We start from the raw sequence: 14,410 nt of genomic DNA on the forward strand, positions 1-14,410 counted from the left end.
CTTCCATTAACTCATCAGTCTCAATGTGACCCATTGGGTTGGACTTGATTACAACACACCATTCTCGTTTCCGTGGGGTAATTGAAGGATAAGGTACATAATAAACTTGCCTAACATTATGTGCCATAATGAAAGGGTCATACTCTTTGTACTTTCTATCTCTTCGAATCTCAATAGTGTTATACTTTTTATCAATTTTTGTTCCTCTAGAAGATGGATCATACCAATCACAATAAAATAAGACAACTTTATTTTCCGAGTCCATATAATTATAAACCAACTCGTAAATATGTGTGATAACCCCATAGAAGTCGTCCTCACCACCCTCTGTAACTCCTTTTACGACTACACCACTGTTTACGATTTTCTTCCCTACACTCCATTCCTCAGTGTGAAATTTGTAACCGTTTACAAAATATGTGTGCCATTCATTTACACGTTGACTAGGGCCTTCAGACAAATTTCGCAAATGTATTAAGTCAGGACTTAGTGTAACAATACATGATAATTGTTGCTTAAACCATGTTGGAAAATAGGCATGTGTGTAACCAGTCGATGGTTGTTCGCCTGTGCTTTGATAATAGTAGGTACCAAATGCCCTATTTCGAAAAGAAAAAAAGGTTAGAAAACGTAAATCTTAACCAATTAAACATATACACTTAATTTAAAATATACTTACTCAAGATATGGTTTAACTTCAACGCAGTTAATCAGCACATGAACATGAGCAGACTGCATTTCTTTTTGTGAAAGCCAATGCTCACTCTTCTTCCCTGCGGGACGGCCTGGACGCCCGAAAACTGATAAGGTAAATTGACTTCTTTCACTGAAGTGAACTTCATTCCTTATGATTCTTGGAGACAACATCATGTGATTGAAATAATGAGAGCAAAAATGTGATGTTTCGCGATGTATATAATGTGCACAAATTGATCCCTCAACTCGTGCCTTATTTTTAACTGATCGCTTTGAATCACCCATGAATCGTTCAAATGGATACATCCATCTATATTGAACAGGTCCACCTAGAAAAGCTTCATAAGCAAGATGCACAGGGAGATGCTCCATAGAATCAAAGAAACCTGGCGGGAATATTTGCTCCAACTTGCAAAGAATGACAGGAATATTTCGGTCCAATTTAATGATGTCGTCTACTCTTAAAGTTGAAGCACAAATGTCTTTAAAAAATTGACTGATCTCAGTAAGTGGATTAAGCACATTCTTGGGTAGTAAACTGAATGCAATTGGAAGTAATCGTTCCATGAAAATATGACAATCGTGACTTTTCATTCCATGCAATTTCCCAGTGTTGGCGTCAGCACATCTTGCCAGGTTAGAAGAATAACCATCAGGCATCCTCAATTCATTTAACCACCGACATACAGCTTTTGCTTCTTGGGGAGTAAGAGTGTAACAAGCCTTGGGTTTTAATAATTTTCCGTTTGGTCGAGGTTTCAACTCCAATTCTTTTCGATTACAATAAAGTTCCATGTCTTTCCTAGCCTTCTCATTGTCTTTTGTCTTCTCATTATCCATCACCGTGTTAAGCACATTATCAAAAAAGTTCTTCTCAATATGCATAACATCAAGATTATGACGCAACAAATTATCCTTCCAATATGGGAGGTCCCAAAAGATACTTCTTTTTGTCCAATTATGGTCAACCCCATATCCTTTAATTCTACGTGCTTCACCATAGTCTGTGAATTTTGGTAGGTCACAAACATTATTCCATACTTGAGTCGATGACAATCGAGGGGGAGGTAGATCTTTTACTTTTATTCCTTTTCTAAAAGCATCTTTATTCCTTCTAAATTCATGGTTGGTAGGTAAGAACCTACGATGACAGTCAAACCACGAACTTTTCCCACCAAAGTCCAAAGTAAACGCTTTTGTGTGATTCATGCAATGCGGACATCCCATTTTACCATGTGTACCCCATCCAGACAACATGCCATATGCAGGAAAGTCATTAATTGTCCACATCAAAGCCGCTCGCATATTAAAATTTTGTTTACGAGACACATCATAAGTCCACGCTCCCACCCACAGCCTCTTGAGATCATCAATTAAAGGTTGCAAATAAACATCGATTCCCGCCTTTGGACTCGACGGTCCCGGAATGATGCATGTCAAAAACATGTAAGGTTTCGTCATGCACATCTCAGGAGGGAGATTGTACGGGGTAACAATAACTGGCCAACAAGAATATGCATTTCCTGAAAAATTATAAGGAGTGAACCCATCTGAGCATAATCCAAGTCGGACATTCCTAGGTTCAAGTGCAAATTCAGGATGAACTCTATCAAAGTGTTTCCATGCCTCGCCATCAGATGGATGTCGCATCATGCCTGAACTAATTCTGTTTGTATGGTGCCATGCCATTTGGCTTGCACTGTGCATTGATGCAAACATTCTTTGCAACCTAGGTATTATTGGTAGATAGAACATAGATTTCGCTGCAATGCGATTTTGCCTTTGGTCAACTCCTTTACTGCTAACTAAATACCTCGGACTCTCGCAAAACTTACATTCCTCCAATTCCCCATCATTTGTACCAAACTCGTTGTCATAAAACAACATGCAACCTCTAATGCAACAATCAATCTTTTTAACTTCTAATCCCAACTTCGACACCACCCTCTTTGCATCATAATAACTTGTAGGCATGTTTTCTTTCACAGGAGTCGCGTCCAACATCAATCTCGCAAAGAATTCTAAACACTGATCAGGAACATTCCAATTTGATTTCGCAGCCAAAAGTCTTACACACATTGATAGCTTAGAGTCAGAAGACCCCTCAAACAATGGTATATTTATTTCTTTCAACAGCTGATAAAACCTTTGAGCTTTCTCATTCGGGAGCTCTTCTCCATCTAAGTCTTGTGGTTCATCATACGCCACATTCACCCCTAATGCGTCAGTGAACATCTCCTCGACGAGATTAAATTGCTCCTGGCACTGCATATGTGATGAACTACTCCCTGAATCAACTCTATTTATATCTGGTTCTATATGTGTTTGACTGCTAGAAGCCTCTCTATTCATCTCCTGCATTGTTTCCCCATTAGATGTCCAAACCCAGTAATTTGGCCTAAAACCCACTCTCTCCAAGTGACGCTTCACTTCATTAGGGTCACTAATAATATTTCTGCAACCACACTTTAAACACGGACACCTTACCCCTCCTTCCCTGTGACAACATTCTTGAGCAAACGCATACGAGAGAAATGCGGCAACTCCTTCCATAAAAAGTGGTTTAAGCCCACGTCGTCCAGGAAACATTCTATCATACATCCAACTACGATAGAATTGATAATGTTCCATACTGAACATGTGAATCATGTTTAATTATATTCAATATTTGTCTTTTTCTAAACATATTATATAAAATATATTTACGTGGTTTTAGTCCTAAAAAAATATTTGTTTTTAAAATATATTTACTTGTTTTTAGTCCTAAAAATATATATACATGTGAATCATATAAAAACTATATACTTGTTTTTAGTCCTAAAAAAATATTTGTTTTTAAAATATATTTACTTGTTTTTAGTCCTAAACATACATACTTGCTTTTAGAAATATATATATAAACAAAAGCACACAAATTGGTGAGATATGAACATATATATATATATATATATATATATATATATATATATATATATATATATATATATATATATATATATATATATACTATTTATTTATATACCGTTTTAATAAATATATTCTCTTTAAATATTTTTTAGTCCTAAAAAATATTTGTTTTTAAAATATATTTACTTGTTTTTAGTCCTAAAAAAATATATACATGTGATCATATATAAACTATATACTTGTTTTTAGTCCTAAAAAAATATTTGTTTTTAAAATATATTTACTTGTTTTTAGTCCTAAACATACATACTTGCTTTTAAAAAATATATATATATATACACAAAAGCACACAAATTTGTTAGATATGAACACATATATACTATTTTTATATACCGTTCTAATAAATATATTGTTTTTATATACTATTTTTTATTATATACAATAAAATTATCTTCAATATTTATCTTTTTCTAAACATAAACTATATACTTGTTTTTAGTCCTAAAAAATATTTGTTTTTAAAATATATTTACTTGATTTTAATTTACTTGTTTATATATACTATTAATCTCAAAAGTACAAAATTTATATACTGTATTTTTATATAATAATATTAACTATACAAAATTTATATACTCTTTTTTTAAATACTTCTTCCTTTTAAACTATACACACTGATTTTAATATACTGATTTTAATATTATATACTTATTTTAAATATACTGATTATAAACTATTATATAATGATTATAAACTATTATATACTGATTTTAAACTATTATATACTTATTATTTTTAAACTATACATAGTACTGTTATAATATTATTAAGTATACATACTGTTTTTAAACTTAAATAAAAATTAGATTGTTTTTATTAATACAAAATAAAAAAGCTAATATTTTTTAAATAATATTTGTATAATATTTAAAAATCGTATTTTTATTTAATATTTAAATAATTTTCTAAATAAAGATTATAATATTTACTAACACACATAAAAATATCCCAAACAAAATCTTATTTTTAATACTAAACATAAATTATATTATTTATATTGATACTATATTTAAACTATTAATTTCAAAAATCAGCAACTATTGAATTTAATTTCGAAAAAATTAAAAAAAAAAATTATAAACACATACAAAAAAAAATCTAAATTGTAATCTATATATAACAAACACACAGAAAATTTATATATAACAACATACACACTATATATATATACACTTCCATCATAAACACATATAAAAAAGTTCATAAATTTTATATGTACCTTATTTGAAGACAACTTTGGTGTAGACTTTGAAAATTTCCTTCAAAATATCAGAGCTTTCTTCCAAGATTGTGTGTTCTATGATTCAATTGTTGTGAAAAAAAAAACGAAAAATTAGATTATATATGAAATCAAAAAGAATGTATACTATTGTTGAGAGTAAGTTGAGGAGAATTTTTACCTTAAGTGTTGTTGAGAAGTTGAGAGGAATGAAGTTTTGAGAGAAATTGAGAGGGATGAAATTGAGAAGTTCAGGAATGAAATTTTGTTGTTAAAAGGAAGAAGACAGATAAATAATAATGTAAACCAAAACGGTCCAATGCGCAATGGATCTAATTTGGATATCAGCGGGGGGCTGCCCCTCGGAAATGAAACGGTCCAATGGGGCGTGGGGGGACCCCTCGCAAATCGTAACCTTGAAATATGGTGACTGCACGCGCAGACTGCTAGCACAGTTGATAAGACAATATTGACTTTTTTCCGAGGGTCTACCCCTCGCTAAAATCAACACTACTATTTCCTTGGGGATGCCCCTCGCTAAATGCTGCATTAGCTGTCCACCAAATTTCCTTTTTTGGCGCCACTTTATTTTGCTTGGGGTATCCCCTCGCAATGCAGATTTTGAAAATCAAAATTTCCCTCTTCTTCTATTTGTGACGGGTATCCCCCAGGTATGCAAATGTTGTTTTTTTTTTTGAAATTGTGTTTTGCGAGGGGCTTTACCCCAAGCAACGTCATTTATTTGCGTGAAGATTTACCCCTGGCTAATTCCCCTGGCTATTTCAAGGATTTCTTGTAGTGTATTGGTGTCATTTTTAGTGTCATCACAATAATTCTCATATTATTATGACGCAAATAGATATAAGACTTTTATGTTAGACATTGATTTGACTCCTAGTTAATCATCTACAAAAATTATGTGGATAATTTAGTTGATCAAATGATTAGTTAATTCAAGGTTAGTTCCTCTGCATGAAATAACCATATTTTACAATATGAATTAAATTAATCATCTCCTCAATTGAATTAACTATATATTTATATGAGGTTAATCAAAAGTTTAACATATGGAACCCTTAAGGGTTGGTCTAATAGTGAAGGTTTGCGTTATAAGAGTGTGCTCCTCTTAAAGTCTCAAGTTTAAATCCTACTAAATGCAAACAATTCATATGTTGGGTCAAGTCCATACAAAACTTTCCTCTGATTTTAAATAGAGTCCCCGCAAGTGAACGGTAGAATTGAGCCCACCGTAAGTAAACAATGGAATTGATCCTCTTAAATTAGTCAATTATAAAACTGAATACCAATATTTCAAAAAAAACACGTTAAACTAATGTAGTTTCAAAAAAAATAAACACGTTAAACATATGAATAAAAAAGAGGATGTAATTCAATCACTATCCGTATTATTATTAAACATAAAACATAGTCTCCACATTCTAGGTAGAATAAAACAAGGATCTTGCTAACGAGTGTCCTCACGTCACTCTTTAAGCATACTAAATAAAAGTAAATATTTCAATTTCCAATGCATTGAATGCACGCATTTTTAAAAATATTTACTATTTTAATCACTTATAGAGTGTCTCAAGCACACAGGTTAAAATTTTCCAGAAAACAATGGATGGAAAAAAATTAGTATATATAGAACTAAATATGGTACACACACTAGTGTTTAATTAATGGGATAATAACTAGTTTAAAGTGTGTTTTTTGCGATGTAGAAGAGGAGAGTGGAGACCATTCTTTTTTTGATTGTATAGTGGTGAGGAGAATTTGGTGTGAAATAGCTAAGTGAATAGGTAAACTGGTGGGTGTGGCGGAAGAGTGCTACTCGAATTTTATGGATTGGTACTCTTATTGTAAAGGAAAGAAAATTAAAGAGGGAAGATAGGGAGTAGTTTGGCTAGCTACTTCATGGTCTATAGGGTTACTTCGTAACGGTATTTGTTTTCGGAATGATTGGTGAAATGTCGATAATACGTGTCGAATATAAAGATTTTGGTTTGGAAGTGGACGGTTCTAGAGAAATTACTAATTCCAACTTTAGTTTATACAAGTTTAACAAAGATCCTTTGCCTTTGCTCTCGTAATTTATTTGGTTGGTAATTTCTCTGTCCTTTTTGTCGGGTGTTTTTTACCCATTAATGTGTAAAAAGGTTGGAGAACCCTTAGTTCTCTCATTAATATCAACTTGCTTACACAAAAAAAATGATTATGGCTCAGTCAAAGGGTTGAGAGGCTCAGCTAACAGGGTTGAACGACCTAGTCAATATTTAGTCAAAAGGTTTACTTAATTGGCCAACAACCTAGTTGACTTTTGGGGGCATGGGTAGGTTTGTGAATTGGGCTAAAAAATCTAGTCCATTATGGTTTCGGACATTATTAATATAGTATTTTCTCATTAATGTTAGAAAGATAGGAGATAGAGCGAAGACATGGTGATCCTAGTGAAAGAAATTTAACGAAACAAGGGTAGAAATTCTTAATATTCGTTATTCTAAAAACTAAACTGACATCCGCGCGATGCACGGGGTATTCATGAATTTTTTTAAAGAAATATTGGATTATATGTATATTTTAATTTTATTTAGTATAGTAAGAATTGTAATTGAGACGATAAGATGAAGAGAATAAACAAGAGAGAACAATTTTAAACGAAAAATATATATTTGAATTTATAGAAATGATAAGTAAGATGCTGCTATTTAAATTTTAAAATGGCTAAAATGACAAAAAAAATCAATAATTTTGTTTATATTTCCTTTTTTTAAATTATTTTTAAAAATGTTAAATCTTTATCATTTTATGGATGAGAGAAATTCTATATTCGAACGACTCGGTCTATATGTAACCAATAATCACAGTCAAAATTTTCAATTATTTTCTTTCATATTTGGTTTCTTTTTTTTCCAATATTTTAAAAAATTTAAATCTTCATCATTTAATGAATGGGAAAAGTTCTAGACTCGAGCCACTCAGACTCTTTGTAACAAATCATTATAGTCAAAATTTTCAATAATTTTGTTTTAAATTTCTTTTTTTTACTACAATATTTTAAAAAATGTTAAATCTTCATCGTTTTATGAATGAGAGACAAGTTCACCAAAGATTAAAACATAAATAAAAGTTCGTCTATTTCAATATGATTATTCATGCAATTTTAATAAAATTTTATGATATAACTTAATGATTTGAAGAATAAAATAAAAAATTAAATGTGTATTCTTCGAAAAATAGAGAGGTTTAATTTTAACAGTGATGATTGGTTACATAGACTCTGAGTCATTCGAATGTAAAATTTTAGTGTAAAACTTTTCAGATCGATACTTTATTTTTTTGTCTTACTTTATAGATTCATCTATCAACTAAATTTTTGTAAGTATAATTAATTGTATTGTTTTTTCTAAACAAAACTTGTATTATATTGAGTAAATTTTTTGTATAGGTATAGTTAATTAGTTGATAAATTAATAGATTTTTGTAGTTAATGGGTGCTGAAATATGACATCTAATAGAGAAATAAACTTTTTAAAAAATGAAGATAAATTTTTAGATGTGTCACATAGGAATATATTTGATGTGGCATAAATTTTTAATGATGTGGCAAAATTAGAACTATGTAGCATAAGATGTTGGCTTGTGTTTTAATATATATATATATATATATATATATATATATATATATATATATATATATATATATATATATATATATATATATATATATATATATTTGACCAAGTCTTTAGAAAGCCGTTATGAAATGCTAAGAGGATTGAAAATTACTTCTAAACACCTTGGACTTATGTGATTAATATATTGAGAGTTGAGGATATTGGAAAGCACTTGGAGAAAAAATAAGATTTATTCTTTGGAACTTTGAAGGTCATTTCCCTGTAACTCATTTAAAATCTCTCATAACAAACTTTGAAGTATAGTTAATTGGAGAGCTTCTCTCTCTCTCTCTCTCTCTCTCTCTCTCTCTCTCTCTCTCTCTCTCTCTCTCTCTCTCTCTCTCTCTCTCTCTCTCTCTCTCTCTCTCTCTCTCTCTCTCTCTCTCTCTCTCTCTCTCTCTCTCTCTCTCTCTCTCTCTCTCTCTCTCTCTCTCTCTCTCTCTCTCTCATGGTAGATCAATTTGAATGAAATGGATAAACAAATTATTTTTTACTCATTTTTTATCCTATTCTTTCTCATGTGGATTTGCTAGCAACCTCGTGTGTCTACATTAATTTCTCTTGAGGCTATTTATTTTATTTGTCATTGTTCTTTTTCCTACACATCAAAGTTTTTAGTGTGGTTGATATATTACCAGATTTCACAACAAATGGTACCCAACATGGAAAAATATTTTTAAATTACAAGTGAGCACCATATGTTTCAAATGGGACATCAAGATGTTTTTTAGGGATAATACTTTTAAATTATGGAAAGTGAAGATGAAATTAAAATTAACTCAACAAAGTGTGTAGAAGCTTGAATGGAAAGAGATTGATGCCTATATGCCTAACATAAACAAAGGAGATAAAGATGATCATAATGAGTCATTATCTTGTGCCTCTGAGATAAAGTTTTACGGGAGGTCTTCATGTAGAATACTGCAACTTTGTGTGGGAAATGTTTGAATAATTGTATATGACCAAGTCTTTGGATCATAAATGTGGTTAAAACAAAAAAAAATATTATTTTTGTTCGGTGAAGAATAAATCCATTTTGGAAAAATAGACAAAATTTCACAGGATCATTAATGACATAGAGAATATTGAGATAAAGATTGATGATGAGATATACTCTTGTTATGCTCATTATCCATATCCTTTGAGAATTTCGAGGATGTCCATATTTACATTAACGAAAGTATTATCTTTTTCGATGAAATCTAGACGTCTGTGATGTACAAGGAATTTAAAAGATAAAAGATTTGGTGGTTGTGAATAGAGGTGAAGGCTTTAGTGTCTCAAGACGCAGGAGTGAGAGTACATGGATGTATAAATCCAAGGGTTTTCATAATTCAAGGTTAAAATTATTTATTTTTCATAAAATCAGACTTTTCAAGAATGATTGTCCTAAAAGGGATGAAAAGATAGATTTTATTAATATTGGAGATACCTTAAATTAAGATGGTTGTGAGAGTTTTGGAGCACTTGTGGTGTTAAGTTTGAAGGATAAAAAAATAGTTTTGTCATTTATTTAAGGCGCTCTTATCATATGTGCCCAAGGAAATAATACTTTGAGATTTGAAGTTGGAAGAAGATGAAGTTGATTGAGTATGTGATTATAAGACTTGCAAGGTTCATGGTATTAGGTTGCCATACTTAAAATGTTTAATGATCATAAGTTCCTTCTACATAATATGATGTATGTTCATGAGCTCAGACGATTTTTTTTGTCCATAAACATGTTTTACTATCTAGACTATTGTACTAGAGTTAAAATGGGATGTTGAAAGTTTTGCATGGTGGATTGATCTTGCGTAAAAAAACTAAAATACGTGTTTATATATTTTAGATGGTTCCACTATTATTACATCAATATCTAGTGAACACTTTCATGATAATAAAAAATTATGACATTTGATATCAAGGCGAGTTTGTTAAAGAATAACATACATAGGTCTAGTGGTTTTTTTAGAGAAGTTTAATGAGTTTTGCAAAAAAAAACATGATATAAAGAGGCATATTTAATGATTATTGTATTCGCTAAATGCATTAATAATCTAAAATAATGATGATTTTGTTAAATTTTTTTGACTAATTAAAATACTTATAAAGGATGAATAGGACTATGATTTTTGTCTTCAACCCACTCAAGCAAAGTTTTGTTTTTCTATTTGTTATGGCAATTTGTGCTTTGCAGAAATGAATTGAAAAAAGTGGTCATACCATCTTTAGGTAGCATTTGGTTTTGTCCTAAACTAATGGATTTAAATGTAAATGTAGAGTTCCCAGTCTAATTTAATACTAATAGATTTATTTCTCTCTTTCACATAATAGACCAGTTTGATCGTATTAGATAAAATAATTCTTTCTATACTGTCTTTTTATCTTTTTTATGCTGAAGTGAAGTTGTTAACATTCTCTTGTTGTATGTTAATTTTTTTTACCCAGATTCAGTGTGCCTTCATACCAATCAAGCTGCATTCGTCAAAGGGCAGAAAATACATAATCATATCCTCCTGACCTATGAATTGTTCAAAGGCTACGAAAGAAGAAGTATCTCTCCGAGATGTCTATTGCAGATGGATATTCAAAAGGCTTACAATACGGTGGATTGAAATGCGTTGGAGAAAATCTTGAATGAGGTGGAGTGTCCTCGACAGTTCACTAATTGGATCATGATTGTGGTGTGTATTGTTTCATACAAATTCAATGTTAATGGATACCATACTGATATAATGGAATCTAGGATGGGCCTTAGACAAGGCTTCGGAGACGATCTGCTAATGTTCTCTAGAGGCGACAAGATATCATTTGAAATGATGATGACAACTTACGGTAAATTTTTGAAAGCAACCGGTTTGGTGGTGAATCCGCAGAAGTGTCGTATTTATTGCGTTGGGGTGGATGGAGGGGCAGAAAAAGACATTCTCACAGCCCGGGATTCCAAGAGGGACAACTTCCTTTTAAGTATTTAAGTGTTCCTGTGACAAGTAAGAAGCTTGCTACACACCACTACTCGCCTTTGATCAAAAAATTGTTTGAAAGATAAAGAATCGGACAACTCGACTACTTATATGCGGGAAGGTTGCAACTTATTAATAGTGTTACGTTTGTGTTAACCAATTATTGGCTGAATAGTTTTCCTTTCCCTAAAAGTGTCCTCTGAAAAATTGAAACCATATGTTGTATATTTCTTTGAACGAGTGGATTTGAGGGTAGCCGGAAGGCACCCGTAGCTTGGAAGCAAATTTGTAGACCGAGAAGCCATGGTGGATTGAATGTTTTAGACATTGAAATGTGGAATAAAACCAACTTAATGAAGATGTTATGGAACTTTAGTGGCAATGAAGACTCTCTATGGGTAAAATGCATACAAGCGTATTATGTTAAAAACAGTAATCTGATGGATATCCAGAGTAAAATTAATGATTCCTGAATTGTGAAGGCCATGCTAAATCAGCGATATGAATTCACAAAAATGGAAAATTTTAACGAAATCATGAAAGAGGCCAAGTTCAATATGGGCATGATCTATAGGAAGCTATAGGATTATGGGCAAAAGGTGAATTGGAAAAGCCTTCTTTACGGGAATAATGCGAGACCCCGCACCAACTTTATTCTTTGGCTTGTGTGTCACGAAAGGTTGGCAACAAAGGACGGATTATTTAAATTTGGTATGACCGACAATACAAAATGTTGTTTTCTGTCCAGAGGTAGAATCGATAAACCATTTATTGTTTGAATGTGGAACTATGAAGGAAATTTGGATGGAGGTCCTTAGTTGGGCGCAAATTCACCAACTGGAGAATGGCATGAAGAAAAAAAATGGCTTGTGCAACAAACAAAAAAGGAAAGGAACAAGGGTTGCTGTCATTAAAATGGCAATATCGGAAATAATTTATGAGCTTTGGAGGATTAGAAACAACAAAAGTTTTGGTGAAACTACTGATACCCCAAAAGTAGGACATAAAAGTATAGATACATTGGTGTATAGAGGATGGAATAATAACAAGATTAGAAATTATACAGCTATCTTAATGATATAGGGGTTGTAATTTTCCTTATTTTGTTTTTTTTGTCTCTTTAGTCCATTGGTGCCTACACTAGAGGCTGGATCCAATTGGGGTCGCTTGTATTTATTGAGTTTTTTGAATTAATAAAGTATTTTATTTTTAAAAAAAAAAGTTCCTTCATCCATACACGAGCCGAGATAGGATTAATAATAATAAATATGTAGATATTTTTCAAGAACTTGGGAAGAAATGGGCAGCCTGCATTCTGACCCCACCCCACACACCTTGACTAGGGCTCACATGATAAACAAAGAATAGAGGAATAGAGAGAGCATTTCACTACTAAATTTTGTTGTTATTATTATTAGAAATAGATTGAAAGTTGCGTAGTAGAATTTTTTAAAATTAATATTAGATAATATATATATATATATATATATATATATATATATATATATATATATATATATATATATATATATATATATATATATATATATATATATATATTTTTAGAATAAACATTGTAATTGGGATGATAAGATGAAGTGAAAAAAAAGAATAATTATAAATCAAAACAATATGTTTAAATTATTGAAATCATAAATAAGATGCCGCTTTTAAATTCTAAAATTTGAAATAAGTGGGAAAAAGTTTCAATAATTTTGTTTTAATTATATTTATTTTTTTCTCAATATTTTAAAAAATGTTGAATCTTTTATCATTTTAAAGGCGGAATTTTTTTTACATTTGAACGTCTCAGACTCTATGTAACCAATCATCACAGTCAAAATTTTCAATAATTTTGTTTCATATTTCTTTTCTTTTTTTTTCAATATTTTCAAAAATGTTAAATCTTCATCATTTTATGAATGAGAATGTAACAAATTATCATAGTAAAAAAATTTCAATAATTTTGTTTTATATTTTCTTTTCCTTTTTTACTTCAATATTTTTAAAATGGTAAATCTTCATCATTTTATGGATGTGAGAAAAATTCACCAAAAATTAAAAGATGAAAGATCGTCTATTTCATTAAGGTTATTCACATCATCTTAGTAAAATTTAATGATATAACTTAATGATTTGAGAAATAAAATACAAAAATAAAAAAAATATTCTTCAAAAAATTGAGAGGTTTCTTTTATCTTAATTTTGAAGGTGATGATCGATTATATAGAGTCCGAGTCGTTTGAATGCGGAATTTTAAATGTAAATCTTTTAAGATTGATAATTTAGTTTTTGTCTTTTAAATGATATAACATATATGTTTATCAATCAATTAAATTTTTGTAAATAATTAATTTTATTGTTTTTTCTAAACGAAACTTATATTATAGTGGCCGGGTTAATTGTAGTTCACCTCCTGTAATGTTAGCGAATTTTTATTTTCCCCCCTCCCTACCTTTTGACAACGGTTTTTTCAAAAAAATTGTTGCCAAAACCTGCCTTTGACAACGGTGAGGGGGTAAACCGAAACACGTTCATATTATAGGGGGCAAACTACTATTAACCCTATTATAGTGACTTAAATAATTTAACTACATTGAGTAAATAAATAGAATTAATTTATCTTTCAAGAATATATTAATAATAATAAAATAGATTAAAATATTAAAAAATATATATAAATTATTTTTTTAAATTTATAAATTATTTTTTATTGAAGTTATAACTAATTAAAGTCATTAGTAATTAGTTCGTTAAATTAATAGATTTTTTGTAATTAGGTATTGAATCCATGACGACTCTAATAAAGAAAAAGTTTTTTTAAAACGTGAATTTAAGTTTTTAGAAGTGTCATATATAAATATATTTGACATGTCATAACTTATTTGATGTGGCATAATTTAGAT

The 14,410-nt window shown here is 30.5% G+C and overlaps 1 protein-coding gene across 1 annotated transcript; it reads right to left on the reverse strand.

Moving 5' to 3' along the window:
- Positions 1 to 838: 838 nt before the first annotated feature.
- Positions 839 to 3,327, reverse strand: LOC131629333 (uncharacterized). The gene is made up of 2 exons (XM_058900119.1): positions 949 to 3,327; positions 839 to 853 (listed from the first exon to the last, which is right to left on the reverse strand). The coding sequence occupies exons 1-2, from the start codon at positions 3,325 to 3,327 to the stop codon at positions 839 to 841; spliced, it is 2,394 nt and encodes a 797-aa protein (XP_058756102.1).
- Positions 3,328 to 14,410: the final 11,083 nt, after the last annotated feature.

This window comes from Vicia villosa, unplaced genomic scaffold (assembly GCF_029867415.1).
Source record: "Vicia villosa cultivar HV-30 ecotype Madison, WI unplaced genomic scaffold, Vvil1.0 ctg.000559F_1_1, whole genome shotgun sequence".
Taxonomy (NCBI): Eukaryota; Viridiplantae; Streptophyta; class Magnoliopsida; order Fabales; family Fabaceae; genus Vicia; species Vicia villosa.